Below are 21,330 nucleotides of genomic sequence, written 5' to 3'. Positions count from 1 at the left end.
TATATTATATATATATATATATATATATATATATATATGTATATAAAATGGCCCTTTATATACATTGGTAAAACAGGGCTAATGCCAGCCTAGAGTAGGTGATCTGCGTTAATCCCGTTCTGATAAAAAAAAAAAGGGATGTATGGCATGATATTACCAAAAAAGCAGTATTATGCCTGTTTTTAAACACCTCTGATATTTTTAATGAATCTGATAAAACATGCATTATTTTTAACAGTGCAACGCTGATGTATTGCACTATAAAACTAGCTTATTTTGGGGCATAATGTTGCATTTTTTAAAGAACGTAGATTGATGTTTCCTGACCTGAAAATTGCTCCTATATGATTACTTTTTACTTGGAGAGCATACAGACAGCGATCTTTGCTTTGTCCCAGATACTATCCAATTCCTCTTTTTTCAGAAGCACATATTCCATCACTATTGAGCTGTCATTCTAGAGTGTCACTTTTTGAAGATTGCTTTCATTTCGTTTGTTGAAAAGCATACTAACACATTATTTCCACAGAATACCTCAGGTTCGTAGGTTTTATAGGTATCATGTTATCTTTTTGTTGACAGCATTAATGGAGCATTTGTTCCTTTAATCTCAGGGGCTATTGCTCACAAAATCTCTGGGTTCAAGCAAGCGGTTTCTGTTAGTCAGTGAACCTTTCTATCATAAAGCACATTCTCTTCCTTTACAAACACACAAAGGCCACATTCAAATGTTTTGTAGAAACCATTTATGGTATGTTTCTATTCTTCAAATATAATATTTCAGGACATATAGAAAATGTTATATTGCCCCAAGCACTATAAAACAAGACACGACACTGAATGATATGTAATTGAAAATCTTATTTTAGAAGGTATTCTAACATAATAAGTCAAAGAAAAGTGATCTGCACTATTCAAGAGAACAGCTACATATAGCCCTATAAAGTATACGTAACGGTGTTTCCCCCTCCCGGCGTGAGATGTGGCCATTACGGATCGTGTGGTGAGGGCTATGTCATCCGCTGGTGGTAGTGGGGACACAAGACTAGGCTTCCGGGGTTTATACCCACATATTTCTTTAGCAGTGCAGCGCCTCCATCTGCCGTAGGCTCCAGGAACTGAAGGTGATCTCCCACGGTAGAACTATAGAACTATAACCTCTCCCCCCAGTAAGGTCACGCACCAGGCAGGAGGTATAACAGGAATGGTTTAGTATCTCATCTGTACAGCTCTGTAACAAGCAGGCTTCTGCTCAATGCAGTACTCTGAGCTACCACGGAAGGATGGTCCCTTGACCGTCACTACAGGCCAAGGGCACCCGCAGCCATCCTAGCTCTTCCCTGACTCCCTAGCAGAGGCAGAGGTATGGTCCACATGACTTGAGAAACCCCAAAACCCCCCAAAAAAGCCAAAACAGCAAACTAATAACAATTATGTTACACCAAAATACTAGAATACAATTAAATACAGACCTAACCAACAAAACTAGAGTTCCCTAGTCCACAACTGGGCTTATCTGGGGAATAAACAGATGTCTTGAGCTGCAAAGATACTGCAGGCTGACAGCAAGACAAAGGGGACAAGATTTCTAAACCTGGATCCTTATATTGCTATAGCACACAAGGGTGTGGACCCAGGAGAGCAGAGAGGCCTTACCCTACAGCGACAAGATACAGATAAGACTTTCTTCTGGGACTGTTATAAATCTGTATCTATCTATATACACACAGGCATACCCCGGTTTAAGGACACTCACTTTAAGTGCACTCGCGAGTAAGGACATATCATCCAATAGGCAAACGGCAGCTCACACATGCGCCTGTTAGCACATCCCGAACAGCAATACCGGCTCCCTACCTGTACTGAAGCTGTGCGCAAGTGGGGAGACTATAGAGCCTGTTACAAATGCGTTATTTACATCTGTTATGCACGTATATTACGATTGTAGAACAGTACATACATCAATAAGTGGAAAAAAATGAGTGCTTCACTTTTAGCACATTTAGCTTAACATACCTACTCTGGACCCATTCTGTACATTAATGTGGGGTATGCCTGTATACAGTTCGGTCCGGAAAAAATTGGACACTGATACAAGTTTTGTTATTTTGGCTGTGTACCAAAATAAATTCAAGTTACAGTTAAATAATGAACATGGGGTTAAAGTGCAGCCAATCATCTTTAATTTGAGGGTATTCACATCCAAATTGGAGGAAGAGTTTAGGAATTACAGTACATCTCTTTAATATGTTGCCCCCTCTTTTTCAAGGGACCTAAAGTAATTGGACAATTGACTCAAAAGCTGTTTCATGGACAGATGTGGGCTACTCCGTTATTTCATCATCAATTAAGCAGGTAAAAGGTCTGGAGTTGATTCCAGGTGTGGCATTCGCATTTGGAATCTGTTGCTGTGAACCCACAACATGCGGTCAAGGAGCACTCAATGCAAGTGAAACAGGGCATCCTTAGGCTGCAAAAAAAAAAAATGAATCAGAGAAATAACAGGAACATTAGGAGTGGCCTAATCAACAGTTTGGTACATTTTGAGAAAAAAAGAATGCACTGGTAAGCTCTGCAACACAAAAAGGCCTGGACGTCCACGGAAGACAACAGTGGTGGATTATCGTAGGATACTTTCCATGGTAAAGAAAAACCCCTTCACAACATCCATCCAAGTGAAGAACACTCTCCAGGTGGTAGGCATATCATTATCAAAGTCTACCATAAAGAAAAGACTTCACGAGAGCAAATACAGAGGGTTCACCACAAGGTGCAAACCATTAATAAGCCTCAAGAATAGAAAGGCCAGATTAGACTTTGCCAAACAATATCAAAAAAAGCCAGCCCAATTCTGGAATAGCATTCTTTGGACAGATAATACTAAGATCAACCTGTACCAGAATGAGGGGAAGAAAAAAGTATGAAGAAGGTTGGAACAGCTCATGATCCGAAGCATACTGCATCATCTGTAAAACATGGTGGAGGCAGTGTGATGGTATGGGCATGCATGGCTTACAATGGCATTGGGTCACTAGTGTTTATTGATGATGTGACAGAAGACAGAAGCAGCCGGATGAATTCTGAAGTGTACAGGGATATATTGTCTGCTCAGATTCAGCCAAATTCAGCGAAGTTGATTGGACGGTGATTCACTTTACAGATGGACAATGATTCAAAACATTCTACGAAAGCAACCTAGAAATTTTTAAGGCAAAGAAGTGGAATATTCCGCAATGGCCGAGTCAATCACCTGATCTCAACCCGATCAAGCATGCATTTCACTCACAGATTAGCTGGCTGCCCGGTAGATAGGGCTGATGAACTTGAGTTAGTTTCCCTAACGGGAATAGGAATTTATTTCATGTTTTATGTTGCCTTAAAGTGACAGTACCCTGATGTTTGTTTGGCTGGTGGATAATAAAACTACTATAGTTAAAGTTCCACACTGTGTCTAGCGTCTTACTGACCCTGCCACAAGGCCTTCCTGACACAATATATATATCATGTATTGGGACAGGGGGGAGGAATTATATCTTAAATATATAAAGATGAGAAGGACACCAATCTAAGAAAATATCAACATGCAAATACAAAAATGCAAAGTATACAAATGGTTAATATACATCAACAAAATAATAAATCATTGGGTGGCCCCACAGAAAAGGAGATCCTATTTAGTGCACTCCGAATATTTGTATGAATAGATACATAAATTAATATTTAATTGGATTAAATTAAAAAAGAGCAGACAAACAACTGGGCTCAGTGACTCCAGTGATAAAGTTTCTGAAGTAAAAAACATGAAACATAAACACTTGGTGCAACATTGACCAATATGTGATAATTTCATCATAATAATGAACAGGTTAAAAACAAGAGCAGACTGTAAGATCATAGTAAGTAATTAACAATTTGTTAATAGTAATATATTTCTTATAAAACCATAGGCTTTAATAACTACTGCTACTGGTTTAAATTACACCAAATATATTCCTTCGTTTTTTCCCTTCTCTTTCTCTCTATATTTAATTCTTGTCCTCAGGATATATAATGTACAATTTATACAAAATACTTCTTCTGTAGATGCATGTTGTATATAGTCAATTGGTAAGATGTACACCAATTGTCCATATAATTGATTATTACATTATAATCAATGGATAATAACTACCGTCATATCTTCTAATTTTAGAAGCAAGGAGACAAAGGTATATCTAGATCTATTGATATATGATATATGATATATATTTATATAGATATATATCTATATCTCACTAGAGAGCAAAGATACTGTACCATTATCGCAATGTATCACTGAGACAATTAGCTACAGAACCACTCCTGCTGTTACTCTGAAACTAATTGCCTTTCTTACATTCTGCACTAGAAGCTTTGTTACTTCACTTCTCTTTAAACTTAAGAAATACCCTATACCAGAGCACTGGTAACTTTTTGATTTAAAATTCCACCAAGACATTATACAGTATAATATTATAGGGAATATATTACTACTACCTAAGGCTAAGGCCCCGGTCTCTCCGCTGTAACGCGCGCCCGTGCTTTTGGCGGCACGTTCAGACGATTCCCCGGTCTGCAGCTCACTGCAGGAGGAGAGACCGGGGGGGGCGTGGCGGAGGAGTGACGGGGGGCGCGGCCATGACGTCACCCGGCAGGTTCGCCCTCATTGGCTGAACCGCCGGGGGGCGTGCCTAATCGCTCGACGCGAGTCCTGCTCTCAATTCTATTGAGAGCAGGAATAGCTCTCGCGCGAGCGCTGCGGCCCCCCCTCGCAGCGGGCCCGGCGTCATTGCGGGGAGGGCTCTCGTGCACGCAGCGTCCGCCACAGCGGACGCTGTAGTAGGCAGCGGGGGCAAGGCCTTAGTGTTAATTACATACTATGACCTCAAAGGCTGCTCTTGTTTTCAGCTTGTTCATTATTATGATTACATTATCACATGTTGGTCTATGTTGCACCCGGTGTTTAGGTTACATCTACTTTACTGCAGAAACTCTATCACTAGAGTCACATGAGCACAGTTGTATGTCTCCTGTTTTTTAATTTAATCCCGTTAAATATTAATTTTAATTATCTTTTCATACACATTCGGAATGCACTAAATAGGATCTCTCTTACTGTGGGGTCTCCGCATGGTTAATTTTTTGTTGTATTCTACTACAAGATCCTAAGCAGCACGCGTCTCTTTCGTTAACCAATTAACACAGTGAGCAAGACATTTCCAGTTTATAACTGGATGCCTATAAAGTTACCTTGCCCAAATATGAAAAAACAGTTACTGTACATAGCTGACACACTCGCCTGAATAGCCCTTTGTCAAAAGACTCTTGCTCAAAATGTCAAGTCTCTACAGGCGTGTGTGTCAGCTAAGTAACTGGATGGATGGATGGATGGATGTAGAGATATCTGTACCGTGATAGCCAAGCTTAATAATCAAAAATGACTAGACGATACCGTTCTGTGCTAACGAAATGCTTTTATTTGTGCAAGCTTTCGAGATACACTGATCTTTTCTTCTGGCAGTGTTATAATGAATAAAGCAAGGATTAACTTAAAAACAGTGCATCTTGGAATGTTATCTGTGACTGAAACCTATCCCTCTCCCCTGTGCAGTATGTGATTTATGACGGCGTTAAATAGTCCCTCAATGTTAGTGATGTAAGAGTGTGTGTGTGTGTGTGTGTGTATGTATGTATGTAAATATCAATTTATACAGCGCCCACAGCACTTTACAAAAGGTGTATTTTACAAAACTTATACAGCACTTTACAAAAGGTGTGTGTGGAGTGGGAGTGTATAACAATCATGTGGGTAGGTGAGGAAATGTAAGAGCGTGTTGCATTACTCAAAGTGTGTGTAGATACTATGTGGGCCCTATTGGTCTATAGGGATGGAATAACATAGAGTATTTGTATGTTTAAGAGACAGCTGTGTGTGCAATCATATAGCACAGTATGTAAAGACATGGCCTTAAGAACTCATGGGAAGAGAGTTCTCTTGTATCAGTAGTGACTCATGAAACTAGGGTCTCAGTTTAGGCCACCTCTAAGTGTCCCAAACAGTTGCATAAATTTGTATTCATGCAACCGTCTCTCTTTTGGTGTTCTAAGATTGCCTTTGAGTATGGCAACCTTTAGATCATTCATCTTATGGCTAGAGTCAGGGAAATGTTCGTCGACAGTACTGTCTCTTGTTCTGCGTGTGATGCTGTTGCGATGCAGATTCATTCTCTTGTTTAGCCCCTGTCCAATCTCTCCTATGTAGTAGCAGCCCCCTGGACATTTCATGCACATGATGAGGTACACGACATTGCTGAAGGAACAGGTGAACCTTCAAGTGATTTTGTACTCCAGATTCCTGTGTGGTATTTGTATTGTGCCCGCTATGTGAAGCATTGCGCAGGTTTTGAATCTTGCGTCCTGGCATGTTCTTGTCCCGCATTCACTTGTACTTTTGAATACTTTACTCCTCACCATCATTTTTCATTGTGCTCAAAGCTGAGACCATCCGGCAAGCTTAAGCCTATAGGGAACCATGTTTATGGTTTTGAAGCAAAAGGTGGCACTATGTGCTCATTTGCATGTCATTTCCCAGAATCCCTTGCTGCAGTGGAAGTGCTGTGTGCTGGGTGATAATGGTGAAAGGCGGGGTTGCAAACCTGTCTAAGACATGCAAATCAGCATACAGTAATATTTCCATTTGCTTTATGCTTTGCTGTGGAGGGTTTTTGTCACTTTTTTTACCCACCATAACTTAACTAAGTAGATATAGATATAGATATATATTACATAATAATTATTATATTAGCTACTATTATAAGTTTGTTTTTACTTTTTATTCACCCTTTAGGATTTTGGGGATAGGTAAATATGATATTTAGTGCTGATTTCCTTTTTCGCTTGTTTTTACATTAAAATGACGTTAAGACTATGCAAATGAGATGCAGTTTTAATTTTGTTTTTGCGTATAATTAGCTCTTGATGATACAGTATCAACTCAGGGAACATAAAGTAAGTACCTGTTTTAGGTAACGTTATGTTATGATCCCTAATTTGATGGAGTTTTGTGGCTTTAGCCTCATACAGAACTAGTTTATTTGATTTAACTACTCTATGGAGTTCAGACAAATATAAACGTTAAAAAAATAATCATTGTGAAAATATATTTTCTACTTAAATTAAAAATTTTCAAGTTTTCCAGCACTGCCTACTTTTTTTTTTTTACTACCAAACAATATAACATTTCCTTTCAAAATCATGAAGAAGGACACCAGTAACCAAATACAATTTGTTTTGTTTACTACAATGCAATACCCTGAAAAGTTAAAAATACACACAAATGTTGCTTAAGTTATGAACTCTCATTTATTAAAAATATACAAAGACTGCAAAACTGCAACGCTTGGGTATTACCTTATATAAAGAAAAAAGTCTTCCAATGCATTTGCTAGCAGAAAAAAATTAAATCATATACAATAAGCAGAGGGAAACACAATAATAATAATAATAATAATAATAATAATAATTTCAGCTAACAGGTCATCTTCCTACTACTCCCAAAGCACTTACTTATATAAAAGCTAATCACAATTGTTTTGATTATCATTTATGCAATAACATGTTCAGATCATGCTTGACTATGATTACCTTTGCAGGAAGCTCTGGGAGCACTGCAGCCCTTGTGATTGACAGGTAAAGTGGATTCTGTGTATCCTGAAGGTTCCAACTACTGTACAATTTAAATTACCTCTGATACTGTAATATTGCTGCTATAAAGCACTATGTACATGGATGGTACTATATAAATAAAGAAATACATAAATATTAATATATAGGATATACTTGGGAAAAAAATGCATATTTCTTATAATAAAAAAAAATACAAGCTACAGTGTATAAATTTGTGTATGTTTGTACAATAAAATGATACAACTTAGTTGTTGCAAAATAACTTTGCTCAGAAAATTGTAAGTTTGAACAAATGGAAAACACCATATTTGATAGTGAGAGCATGTACATTATTATCTAGGTGGCAAGTAATATAATACCTAGATTGAAAGTTATAAAATTTATTTATTTATTTATTTATAAAATATTTTACCAGGAAGTAATACATTGAGAGTTACCTCTCGTTTTCAAGTATGTCCTGGACACAGAGTAAAACAAATAGTACATGGTTACAAATACAGTTACATAAATGAACAGGGTATATATTATATACAAGACATTGCGTGCACAGTTACAGAAAATATATATTATGGGCGTATGAAACAGTTACCACATGTATTACTACTGTGAAGCGCTATGTACATTAATGGCGCTATATAAATAAAGACATACAATACAATACAATACAGACCAGATTAAAGTGTGAGACAGCCTTAGATTTGAAAGAACTTAAGCTGGTGGTGGATATGAGAGTCTCTGGTAGGTTGTTCCAGTTTTGGGGTGCACGGAAGGAGAAGGAGGAACGTCCGGATACTTTGTTGTGCCTCGGGACCATGAATAGTCTTTTGGAGTCTGATCTCAGGTGATAGGTGCTACATGTGGTAGGGGTGAGGAGCTTGTTCAGGTAGCTGGGTAGCTTGCCCAGAAAGTATTTGAGGGTGAGACAGGAAAGGTGAACTTTGCACCTAGACTCGAGTGATGACCAATCTAGTTCTTTTAGCATTTCGCAGTGATGTGTGTTGTAGTTGCATTGGAGAACAAAACGACAAATTGAATTGTAGAGGGTGTCAAGTTTGCTAAGGTGGATTTGAGGAGCCGAGCCATATACTATGTCTCCATAGTCAATAATTGGCATTAGCATCTGCTGTGCGATACGCTTTCTGACCAGGAGACTTAGGGAGGATTTGTTCCTGTAAAGTGCCCCTAGTTTGGCATAGGTCTTGGTTGTCAGGGTATCAATGTGCATCCCGAATGTTAAGTGGGAGTCAAACCATAAGCCCAGGTATTTAAAACTAGTGACAGGTGTTAGGGTGGTGTTAGCATTGGTTCTAATCAGGAGCTCAGTCACTGGAATCTTTACAAATTTAGTCTTGGTACCAAATACCATTGTTACAGTCTTGTCAGTGTTTAAAAACAGTTTGTTTTGGGAAATCCAGTTTTCGAGTCTCAAAAAGTCAGACTGAAGTATGTGTTGAAGGTCAGAGAGGCTATGGCTGTGTGCATACACGATTGTGTCATCTGCATACATGTGTATTGAGGCTTCCTTACAAGCTGTGGGAAGATCATTAATGAACACTGAGAAGAGTAGGGGCCCCAGAACAGAGCCTTGCGGGACACCACAGGTGATATCCAGGGGGTTGGAGTTAGAGCCTGAGATGGACACATGTTGGGATCTTCCTGATAGGTAGGACTGAAACCAGTTTAAAGCATGTTTCCCTATTCCAGAGCTCTGGAGTTTGTTAAGCAGGATAACATGATCAACTGTGTCAAAAGCCTTTGCAAAATCTAGGAATACTGCACCAGTGAGTTGTCCCCGTTCCATTCTACACTGGATTTCATTGCAAACTTTTAGCAGGGTAGTTACGGTGGAGTGTTTGGGACGAAACCCAGACTGGAATTGGCTAGGGAAATTTGTCTTGGTGTAGAAATCGCTTAATGGAGTGGACACATTTTTCCATAACTTTGGATAGAATTGGGAGAAGTGATATTGGCCTGTAGTTTGAGACAGTGTTCTTGTCCCCACTTTTGAAGATTGGGACAACTCTGGCAGTTTTCCAGGTCTTAGGGATATGGCCTGCAGACAGGATAGAGTTGACTATGGACGCAATTGGTTTGGCAATGGATGGGGCACCAAGTCGTAGGAACCTAGATTTTAGTAAGTCGGGTCCACATTAGCTGCTTAGTTTTAGTTTGAGGAGCGCTTGTGTAATCTCCTCTTCAGATACTGGGCTAAATTGAAAATTGTGGGCAGTGTTGGGAGGGGGTGGGACTGTAGGGATACTCCCAGGATGAGATTCATGTTTGGGGATTGTGCTGCGTTTCGCTAATAAGTTAGTGGCACACCCCACAAAGTAATCATTGAATGCATTTGCAATGTCAGTGGGGTTTGTCAGAGTAATATCCCCCTTAGTGATATTACTTGGTTGTTGATGGTTAGGAGGCTGGAATATATTGTTGATAACCTTCCAGAAGTTAGCTGGGTTTGATGTATTTTGGTGGAGATTGTCAGGGTAATATTGTGCTTTTGCATGCCTTGTTTGCCTTGTGCACATGTTCCGCATGCATCTGTAGTGATTGAGATCCTTGGTAGTGCCAGTTACTTTGTAGTTTTTCCACAAGGCATCCCTGAACTGGTAGAGTGCTATAAGGTCAGTTGTAACCCATGGAAGGTGGGCCCCCCGTACCCTTATTTTGCGTAGTGGAGCATGGGTATCGCAGAGTTTTAAGAACTCGGATTGGAAATAGTCGAGCGCAGAATCGGGGTCGGGAATTAAATCGAATCTGTGCCATGGGCAGTTGGTAAGGTCATCCAGAAACTGTTGTGGGTTAAAGTTTTTAAATGTTCTAGTGAGGAGAACTTTAGGGCTTGATTGGGGCAGTTTAATTTTCCTTACACAGTACACTATTGCATGGTCACTGAAAATGTCAGGAAGGATGCCAGAGGATTGGATTCTGCTGGGGTTTGGGGAGAGAATCCAGTCTAGCAAGGAATGGTTGTGCGATTTCAGGTTTATCCGTGTGGGTTGGGAAATGAGTTGTGATAGGTTAAGTGACTTGAGTTGTATCTGGATTTTGTGGTTTTTAGGGTCAAGCCATTTGAAGTTGAAATCCCCAAAAACTAGCAGCTCACTCTTCTCATTCAGAGAGGAAATGGAGCCAAGAAATTGGGTGATATTAGTCAGGGATTATAGAGGGGCTTTAGGGGTGCAGTAGATGCCAGCGAGCAAGATGGGCTTAGAAAAGGGGAGGCAGATTTTGCCAACTAGAGTTTCAAAAGAGGGTGGGCTTGGTGGGCAATTTAACAGTGTAAATTGTAATGTGTCTGCAATATAAAATAACACCCCTCCTCCTCTCTTTGACCTATCTCTCCTAAAAATGGAGTATCCCTGAATGGCAATATGTGCATCAGGGGTTTTAGGGGTTAGCCATGTTTCTGTAAGAACGATGGCTTTGGGTTTATGCATAAGGCACCATGCCCTTAGTTCATCCAGTTTGGGCAGCAGGCTCCGGATGTTTATATGGGCGACAGATAGGCCTTTTTGGAATTTAAAGGTGGAATTCTCAGGGGCATGGGACAGAGCTGAAATTGGAGGACCTGGGTTAGGTTCAATATCACCTGCTAAAGAGAGTAATAGTATGAGTAGAAATTTGGTTAGTTGTTGGCAAGTTGTAGATTTGTGATGTTTGCCATTAGAGTGAGCATTGGTTGGTGTGCTGGTTTTTAGAGTTCTCCACCAACATTCAGTAGATAGTGCAAGGCTTTTGAGTAGTCCTGGGTGTATGGTGATGTTGGGTGTGGGCCAGGATGGAGGAGTTTGTAGTGGATAGAGGGAGTAACATCTCCATGAGGCCAGGAGAAAGAAAAGTGGTGGTAAATACAATTTACCTGACAAGTTCCACATGTGAGGTAGTTTTTCCTTCTGCCAAGGTTATAAAACACTGAATTTAGGTGGTTTGCATGTAATCAGTTTCACTGCAAATGTATACAACAAGAGACAGGGGGTGCCCAATGCTACATCCCATTGACAAAACATATATGATGAAAAGTATAAAGTAAAATACTTCAATAATAATAATATTAAATACTTGGTTATTTAGTTAACCCTTTGGCCAAAGCGTCATAAGCCTGCATACCAACGTCATGGTATAACCAAATTAAAGCAGGTCCTACACTACACTACACTGTGAACCCTTCCATTTACCTCTGTAAGAGGGGAAGAAGCATTATAGGTCTTGTTCCTGCAGCAAATGAATTGACCTTCCAAGTTAAAAAGGTGAAGGAGGAGGAGTGAGCTCTGGGGGGAGGTGCCACAGCCTCCAATTGACTGCTACCAGTCAGACATTGATTAACATCACTGCAAATGTAGTGGTTTATTCTGCATGCAAAATGTACATTATTTACAAACCCATACGAAAATGACCTCATCAAGCCTGAGCTCATTATCCTTATTCACTAGATGGTTGTCAGCCAATGAACGTACAAATACATTTTATCACTAGCCAAAATGTACTAATATAAACATTGTAGTAATAAAGAAGGGAGATAGAGTAGGTGATATGATACCTTTAATTGGACCAACAAGTAGTTGATATGTTACATGCTTTCGAACCTCTCAGTATCCTTAATACATAGGGTGTGGCAGAAATTCTGTATTTCTACCATGCCCTGGGCTGCCGAGTGGGGGGACAGCTGGTACAAGGGTGCCGGGCCCGGTGGCTGGACAAAGCAACTGTCGTTGGGCCCTGGCTCTCCCCCCTGACAGGTCTCTTCCTCTCTCTCCATCCCACGCGGGGCCCTCTGACATCAGTGCGCAACGGGCCACTCTGACGTTGGTGCGCGGAAGCTTGGCATAGCTTCCGGTGCGTGTCGGATTAGTGGGAGGCCCAGAGCCAGATGAAGTCAGAGCATCCGGCGCGGAACAGAGCGAGGAAGAGGCCTGCCGGTGGGGAGAGCCAGGCCCCAACTGCTCTATCTGGCCGGCAGTCACCGAGACCTCCCCCCTCCCTGGCAGTCACCTCCCACCCTGTGGCAGCCGCTCCTCAGCAGTCACCCCTCCCCCCCATCAGCCGCCTCCTTATCGCAGTTGGCCCCCCACCCGGCAGTCTCCCCCCCGGCAGTCACCCCATCTGACAGTCGCCCCCCCCCCCTGTTAGTCACAGGGCCCGGCTGACCATCACAAGGTAAGTTTATTTTTTTAATATATTTTTTTTTTTATGTACTGGGGATTTTTGTAATATGTACTTGGGTTTTTTTAATACAGTACAGTATGAACTGGTTTTTTTTTAATATGTATTTTATTTTAAAATAAATACTGGGGGGGAGTTTAATATGTACAGGGGTTTTTTTTAGATTAATTGGGATTTTTTTAATAGATGAGCATTTGGGGACTTTTTTTAGATGAGTATTGGGGTTTTTTTTTTAGATGAGCATGGGGGGGGGGGTTAAAATCGCATTGGAGGTTTTTTTTTTATATGAGCATAGGGGGGCTTTTTTTATAAGCATCGTGGTTTTTTTTTTATATGCACTTGATTTTTTTATATATGTATGGGGGGTTATATATAATGGGGAGGTGGTTTTTTGTATGTATTTGGGAGGGTTTGTGTATATAAAGCCTTGGTCCCTCTGGTCCCCTGTTTGTCCCCTTACCTTTCCATGGGCAGCGAAGGCTGGGGAGAGTGCGGGGAGATGTGCAGTGGTGGGTGCAGGCGGCAGCCATTGGGAGTGTAGCACAGCAGGGGATCTACACTCCCCAGAATTCTGTAGGGGATGACCATGCAGCAAGGCTCAGCCAATAGGGCTGAGAGATGCATGGCAGTTAAAATTCTGGTAGTTGGAATTCTGACAGTTGGAGCTCGGACAGAGAAAGGGAAGGTAGGGTCTGGGTGTCAGTGGCATCCACACTAGGCCAGATTAGCACTTTAGGTACAAGATAGGCCCCAATCACCTAATCAGGTTGTGGCTGATACAAGGAAACCCCTAGCTAGAGACAGGTCGAAAGGTCTGAGGCAAGCCGGGGTCGATAATCCAGAGCAGGGTCCAAAGTCTAGCCAGGTCGGTACACAGGGAGGCAAGCAGCAACAAGGTGAGTAACACAGGAGAACAAGGCAGAGGCAGGGACGTGGGAACACAAGGCTACCAATAACTATGCTCAGCCAAAGAGGAAGTGACAGAGCTGAGCATTTATAGAAACAGGAGTCCAATGAGAGAAGGGGGTGGAGCGGAGGAGCGGCTTTTGCGGAGGAAAGATAGACTGTGAGAAGCAGGAGACATGTGCGGGAGATATCAGAGTTGAAGCGCAGCTGGGGAGCAGCGCATGCACATCATGTGTGCGCGCCACGTGGGGTGGCCACGCGGCACACAAGCTCCGTGGGAACCTTGAAAGCCTTCTGTGGGTGTGCGCGTTCTGCAAGGTGCGCGGGAGATGGTACAGCAGGGGGCAAGGAGGAAGCATGTGCTTTCAGATCTCTTGCAACGGGATGCTGTGCAGCAGGAGGTAAGGAGGGAACAAGCCGCAGGGGACGTGTTCCCCAATTCCTTAGAAGAGGTGAGACCGAGCAGAGAGAAATTCATGGTTAGAGGGAAGGATATAGAGGGGGATCGTGAGGTTTGTAATGGGGCTCGGAGGCACATTGACCAGGGGATTCCAAACAGCACAATAGCAGCATTTTTTTAAAATCACACGATTCTAGTAGCCTCGAGTATCTCATTGGGGCTCTGAAATACCGAGTTTATCAAAGATGTCATCTCGCCTCCACAAGGGTGATATAATATGGGCATGAATAGCTACTATTGCAGCTACATGAATAGCTACTATTGCAGCAGAGTAACCTCAAAAAAAATACAGCACCAAAATGACACAACAATAAAAATAAAAAAACAAGCACCTAAACAACACAACAATTAAATAAACCAACCACCTAAACAACACAACTATTAAATAAAACAAGCACCTAAACAATATAACAATTAAATTAAAGCAAGCCTTACAAATACATAACAATTAACTAAAAACAAGAAATAAAGCATAACAATTAATAACAATCATTTGCCAAAAAATGCATTGCCTGTCACTGTATTTATCTATGCTGTAGCTGGGTTGAATCCTAAAAAAAAACACAATTATAAAAAAAAACAAGCCAAGTAATGCAGATTTGGAAAAAAAAAAAAAAAATGAGAAAAAACAAGAATTGTTTTTTTTTTATTCTGTTTTTGGATTCTTGTTTTTTTATGCTGTTTTCCCCCCTGAAAATCTGTATTTTTATGCTTGTTTTTTATAATTGTGTTTTTTATATCCTTATTTTTTTTTTGGGTTGCACATTGACTACCAATGTGTTTATCTAGGCCCATTTCGGCCTATAGATAAATACAGTACAATGATAGGCAATGCATTTTTTGGCAAATGCGTTTTTTAATTGATACGTTTTGTATTTTTGTTTCTTGTTTTAAGTTAATTGGAATGTATTTGTAGGTCTTGTTTTTATTTAATTGTTGTGTTGTTTAGGTGCTTGGTTTATTTAATAGTTGTGTTGTTTATGTGATTAGTTTATTTAATTTTTGTGTTGTTTAGGTGATTGGTTTAGTCCATTTTTGTGTTGCTTAGTTGGCACTGTATTGTTTATTTTAGGTTACCCTTGACTGTCATAGTTGTTAATTATTCCCATATTATATGGACTTGATGTTCCACCGTGCCAATCAATGGTTAAAGGGTGGGGATAGTTGCCCCGGGGAGATTGGTTATTCCTCTCGGTGGGTAGCGGGGGAGGGGAGATAACCCCTTAATTACAATAGCAGTTACTAACCGCTAAGGTGATTAAGGGGTTATTGTCCATTAGTTTGTATTTTTATTGTATTATTATTGCTGCCCACGGAGGACAGCTAGCCGCTAAGGTAATTAAGCTGTTTTTATTTCAATTTGAATACTATTGTACTGGAGCAGGGGTTCTCCAGAGCTGAACCACATTTATCTCTTTCTTGGGGACCCCCTGCTTCCCGAGTTACAGGCCCCTTTATGGGGTGCCAGTATCCCCATGCAATGTATAAATCTCCCGCATCATATGACCGGGACATTTAAATGCATAGGAGATACCGGGACCCCATACTGGGGCCTTTATCTCTGAAAGCAGCGTGTCCCCGGACCTGAAATTAATGCGGTTCAGCTTCGGAGACATCCTGCTCCCGCACACTAGTATTCAAATTTAAATAAAAACAGTATGATTGCCTGTGAGAGCTGTGCAGGGAGAGACAGCTCTCTCTGTGCAGCTCAGATTGCTAGAAGATTGCAGGGAGAGAACTTTATAAAAAGCTGAGATCACATTGCTTCTACGCCGAGCGGTATTCGCATTTTCATACCTCACGGTTTGAGATGGTTTCAGATTCTTTCTGAATACCGTCATAACACAAATGACAAACCATTCGATGGGGTCATGCCAAACCATTCGAGATGGCAGCAAAGTTATCAAAGCTACTAGAATAGGACCCAATATCTTTGTTTTCAGAGTTAAGACCTTTATTTACTGAACCACTCCTTCAGCCCATATAGGTTTTGATTTTGGCTGTGATACCATTTAGTGGACCAACATTCAAGTATTTAATAGATCAAGCTATAGTGTACACTTGAAAAAGAACCCAATAAGGTTTCGAAAGCTCTGTACACTATAGTATAACCATCTATGGAAAACTGTACGTTTTTCCACCATAAGGTATTGCACCCCACATCGAATCTATATTTATTCAGGACCAATGCAGATATTAAAACTTCAAGTTCATATACATTTATCAACATGCAGATGTACTGTAGCAGGCTTCATTGTTCCCCCAGATTATACAACATATCCTGTAAAAATGCAGAATATCACATTGTTTCCATAGGATTCAATAGCAGTGTTAGTGCAGAATATTACAACCTAAAATATCCCATCATATTCCACCAAAAGGGAAAATTGATGCATGCTACATTAGTATTTATTTTGATATAGACAATACAGATGTAAAAAAAAAAACAGTCTCTATACAGCACATGCACCAATTTCTCCAACTTGAAAAAAAACAATCAGCAGTAAGTGTAGTGGCTAGCTGGATGGTGGATCCCAAAAGCACAAAAACTGTCAAAAATCTGTATAATCTATGTAATCATATGTAGCACACACAAAATAAATGTTACCCAAACACAGGGCTTTACCATATCTTGATGTTTTTATTCTGCTGATTCATTTAACAGTACAAATATCAGAAGTTTTTGGGTGACAATACCTCTTCATTAAGGGCAGTGTTTGAAAATACAGATGTAGCAATCCTTACTGTTTTCGGCACTGGGGCATGCAGCGAGCCCTCAACTGCCCCAAGGCTGGAGGATTATTGCTATGGGGAGTCCCATACCAAGGAATGGAACCCCCATAGCATGATCGCCATAGCGTTATCTCCAGAGCCGCAGCTTAAGGCTTTTAAGCTGCAGCCCCAGAGCCAGTAAATCTCGCTACATCTGCAGATTAATTATTAAAGCCTACTTCTGTAATGCATTTAACCATTTTTGTGCCAGAAACAAAATGCAAATAGCAACTTTAAATACATATTTCTACAGATTTAGGGCCATATTTACAAAGTGGTGCTGCTCTTCAAGACACCTTCCATCACCGGAATACACTTGGATGGGCCTTAAGATATCTTTTGGAGTAGCATCGCTTTGTAAATATGGCTTTTAGTGCCAGATTCACTATAGTTTTAGGTGCCGGTGTTAACTTCCCAAAATGACCACGAAAATGATGGATGACGATGGGCACTATATTTAAAATAAAAACCAGACAGTGCACCTTCATTTAAAACTTTCAATATCTCTTGAGCTGAGACTAGAACAACTCAGCTTGTATGATCCACTTCGTTCAAATCCTGTTTAAAAAATCAATTCAAAATTTGTGTGGGATTGCTGTTTGAAACAAACCTAGCGATATATGACCTTTTAATGAGTGGGTCACAAGGTACCATCAGTGCCGTTCTTCTTGTGGCATCATGGCTCCACCTTCAATGTCATAATTCAACCCAAACACTATGTCTCCAACTTTAATGGGCAAATTGTGGATGTTTGCTGTCCACCAGAAACAAGATAAATAATGATACATTTACTGGTGCTCCTTAGTCCAAGGGAAGACCACCATTTAACCCAATATATCAGTGTAACTGATGGACAAGGGTACATGGATTTAAATAAAAAATCATTTATTGTGCCATAAACTGGTGGTATTTTCTCCCCCTCCCCCAGACATATCCCCCATGGGTCTCTACCTTCTCCAATGTAGCTGCATGGGTTAGTTGCAGATTGGAGAGACTTTCTCTGTCTCCTGCTTGCCAAACATCTCTGATAAAAGGGATCCAATAATCAGTTGAGGTTGAGTAAGCAGTAGATAGGGATAAGCTCTGATATGCAGTTGAGATCCTACACCTGCAACGAAGGAGATAGGGAAACTCCCCTTCATGTCACCACTGCTCCCCATGTCACCCACTCCCCCTCTCGTGTATCCACTTCCCCCAGTGTAAATTACTCTCCTCCATGTCTCCCACTCAAAGCCATTTCACTATACGTCTGGATGTCACCCACTCTCTAGCCACTGTGTCACCCACTTTACCCCATGTCACTCACACCCCATGTTACCCACTGTCTCTTATGTCTCCAAGTTCCTCTGTCATCCACTCTCTACATCAATTCGACTCTACCCATGTAATCCACTATCCTCATGAAACCCACTCTCCCCCTATGTCACAAACTCTCTCCCATGTCATTATTTCCCTTTCTATGTCACTCTCTATCTTCCCTATGACAAAGGAGAGAGATATTTACATGGGACAGAGAGAATTAAATGGAGAAAAAGAGAATAACATGGTAGAAGAGAAAAAATGTGATGGGAGAGTGACATGGAATGGGAGAGAGTGACATGGAGTCAAATGGGGGAAATAGGGTCAGAGTCGGTGACATGGGGTCGGAGTGGGTGTGAAAGGAAGAGACTGAAGTAAAGTGGAGAGAGAAGTTAGAAAGTAGGTTACATGAAGGGGTTGTGGGTGACATGGGGAAGAGGGGGTGACATAGGAGGGGAAAGTGGAGGAGAATGAGTGATATGGTGGGGCAGTGGGTAAGATTGGGGGAGTGTCCCTACTTCCTCCTGTCAAGCTGTAGGATCTGCAGGTTAAACTTAAGATCAGAGCTTTCTCTTGGTCGCACTTCTTTTGATTATTGGATTCCCAGTATCAGAGGAGGCAGAGACAGCAGGAGAAAGAGGGTGCATTAAATCTACAGTTAACCCACATGGACCATAAAGCTGCTCTGGAGGATGTAGGGATCTGCAGGGGGAATTATATGACATCAATTTTTGAAGGGAATTGTCCACCCCCGTGGCTTTCACCCCTACAGAATTTTAAGTTTCCCTTTCCCAAGCAACAGGGAGGGGCATCAGATGGTCTGGGGTCAGAGAAGGGGAGCGTATGGGGGAGAGAGGAAGGAACCCTATATGATGCACTCAACCCTACTAAATGAAAATAATAAACTTTTATTAATGTAATTGAAGGAAGCAAACAGAACAAATATATTTAAAACCTAAATAGTGTACTGTGCAGTTCTGGTGTGAAATCAATCTAGATGACCAGGTGATGTCTTAACTAGTTTGATACACTGTAGAATAGAGTTACTGTTGATTCTCACAATACTTGTATGGAAATAATTCAGTAGATGAACAGAAAATATGACCCTGTCAGGGAAGTAATTGGTGTACAATCTACACAAGTATTGTGATACACAAGGACACTGGGAGCATTGGTAATGCAGCACTGTGTTACAAAGCTGCAGTAGGGCACATAGCACTGCTGCATACACAGATAGCTGAATGCAAACCCAGGCTGGAAGGGACCCCCGTGGTAATAGATCAATGGGAGCGCTGCTAGGAGGTAGGTGCAGGTGAGTAAACCCCGTGATCAACCTGTTACAACAGGGCATAAGGGGACCCCAGACTGATAACTTGCACTCACGCTTTTGCAGCTGCTTCCAGGGGGGGGTGGAGGGGGGAGAGTGCCGTAACAATCCTTCTGTGTAAATATGCTCTGGGCTATCCAGTGCCAGCAGGAGGTCTAGTATACCTAGTTCCTAGCTAGTGGGATCCACATTGGTGGCCCACATCAAAGTTTAAAGCTATCCTACAAATCGGAAGCAAACTCCTGTGAGTTTGACACTGCAGTATTACACCAGACGTCGCTATGACGTCCCCCATACGCTTATGTTTCACCCTGATAGCACCTCCCTAGAAAGTCTATTTTGAGCTGAGCAGGATTTTCCCATTTTACTACATGTGTACTATTAAGCAATAGAAAATCACTAACACACAGATGGTATTACAGGAACAGACATTCATATCAAGATACAAAAAAAGAGCGTTTTTCAAGATCTACAGGATGTTATAATTTGACTTTTAAGATAATTTTGTGAAATAAATGTTGTGCAATAATTGTGCAAAGATACAACATGAACAGTACAAACTAGTCAGTGCTTCATTTGTAAAGCCTTTGAACTCGCAAAGTAAACAATATGTATATATTTTAGTTACATTTAAATTTTTATAAATACATTTAAAAAGATTCTCATATTGCAAAATAACATATTCAAATGATACTTTCAAAACTATACATGTATCATCAGATTTTACAAGCCAGGACACTGTCTGTTAGAACAAATTGTTTAAAATACATTTTACTACCAATTTACAGTACTGTATATTCATGTAAACCTAAATATGCAGGCAACATTATTTGTGTGAAATTCAAAAGATATAATAAAGAAGTTAAACATTTAGCAAACTTGCCTTGTCCGAATGTTTGCAGGGTGAGGATGTCCATCATACAATGATAAATAATCATATTCTTCTTCCAGAGCAAATGACTGAAAGGCAATCTGAATTCTGTTTTGTTCTTCTGCTACTATTACCCATGTGCAGTTTGCACCATTTGGATACCCGTATGGAAAGCCTGGGCTTTCTATAGTTCCATTCAATCCTTTTAACGTTCCACCACAGGTATATATGAATCCTGCAAGGTAAAGGGAAAAAAAAGTAATTAACTAATTATGAAAACATTAATGAAACACTTTTTGGAAACATGTACTTGGTAGAAAATGTAATTTGTTCTTCCTCCTTAAATTGGATTTATTAGCATGTGCATATTCCATGCTTGCACTTTATCAGTGTCGTAATATTTTCACAACTGCTGTACCGGCAGGCTTGAGTCATGCTTTGATCAAAAGATGCAACCAAATGACTCCTTTGTTACACAGGCTTAGGTTCTAAATGTAAACATGTCACAGTACAGATGCAGCGGCTGTTATTGAAACACTTCACGTGGTGTATACCTCGGAATACCCATGTAATGGCACGGGATTTCTTCCAACCGTACCGCCTTAAGACGCGAGTGCATGTGAGTGCAGAAAATGGCATTTTAGTGTTCTGGTTTTTAAACGCCTGAAATTGACACAGTAGCACAGTACTGTACACATTACAATTCATTAATTTCATTGCATTTAATTACACACAATCCATGAAATTCTAACAAAGCAACCACGATAAACACGTGCGCCTGGGGCGATTGGCGGCGTTAATGCCGCGTGGAGTACAGCAGCGCAC

General features: G+C 40.8%; 1 protein-coding gene across 6 annotated transcripts in view; it reads right to left on the bottom strand.

The window, feature by feature from the left end:
* The window catches only part of CSMD3 (CUB and Sushi multiple domains 3), a 1,548,521-nt gene that overhangs the window by 1,311,929 nt on the left and 215,262 nt on the right, over positions 1–21,330 (bottom strand). For all 6 annotated transcript variants that reach the window (XM_075582415.1, XM_075582410.1, XM_075582412.1 and 3 more), the window contains exon 2: positions 20,518–20,740. In XM_075582415.1, coding sequence (XP_075438530.1) covers positions 20,518–20,740 — 223 coding nt within the window. The remainder of the gene's footprint in view (positions 1–20,517; positions 20,741–21,330) is intronic.

This window comes from Ascaphus truei, chromosome 2, assembly GCF_040206685.1.
Source record: "Ascaphus truei isolate aAscTru1 chromosome 2, aAscTru1.hap1, whole genome shotgun sequence".
In the NCBI taxonomy this organism is placed as follows: domain Eukaryota; kingdom Metazoa; phylum Chordata; class Amphibia; order Anura; family Ascaphidae; genus Ascaphus; species Ascaphus truei.
Note: the sequence above shows the minus strand (reverse complement) of the source record. Positions and strands in the feature narration are given on the sequence as shown.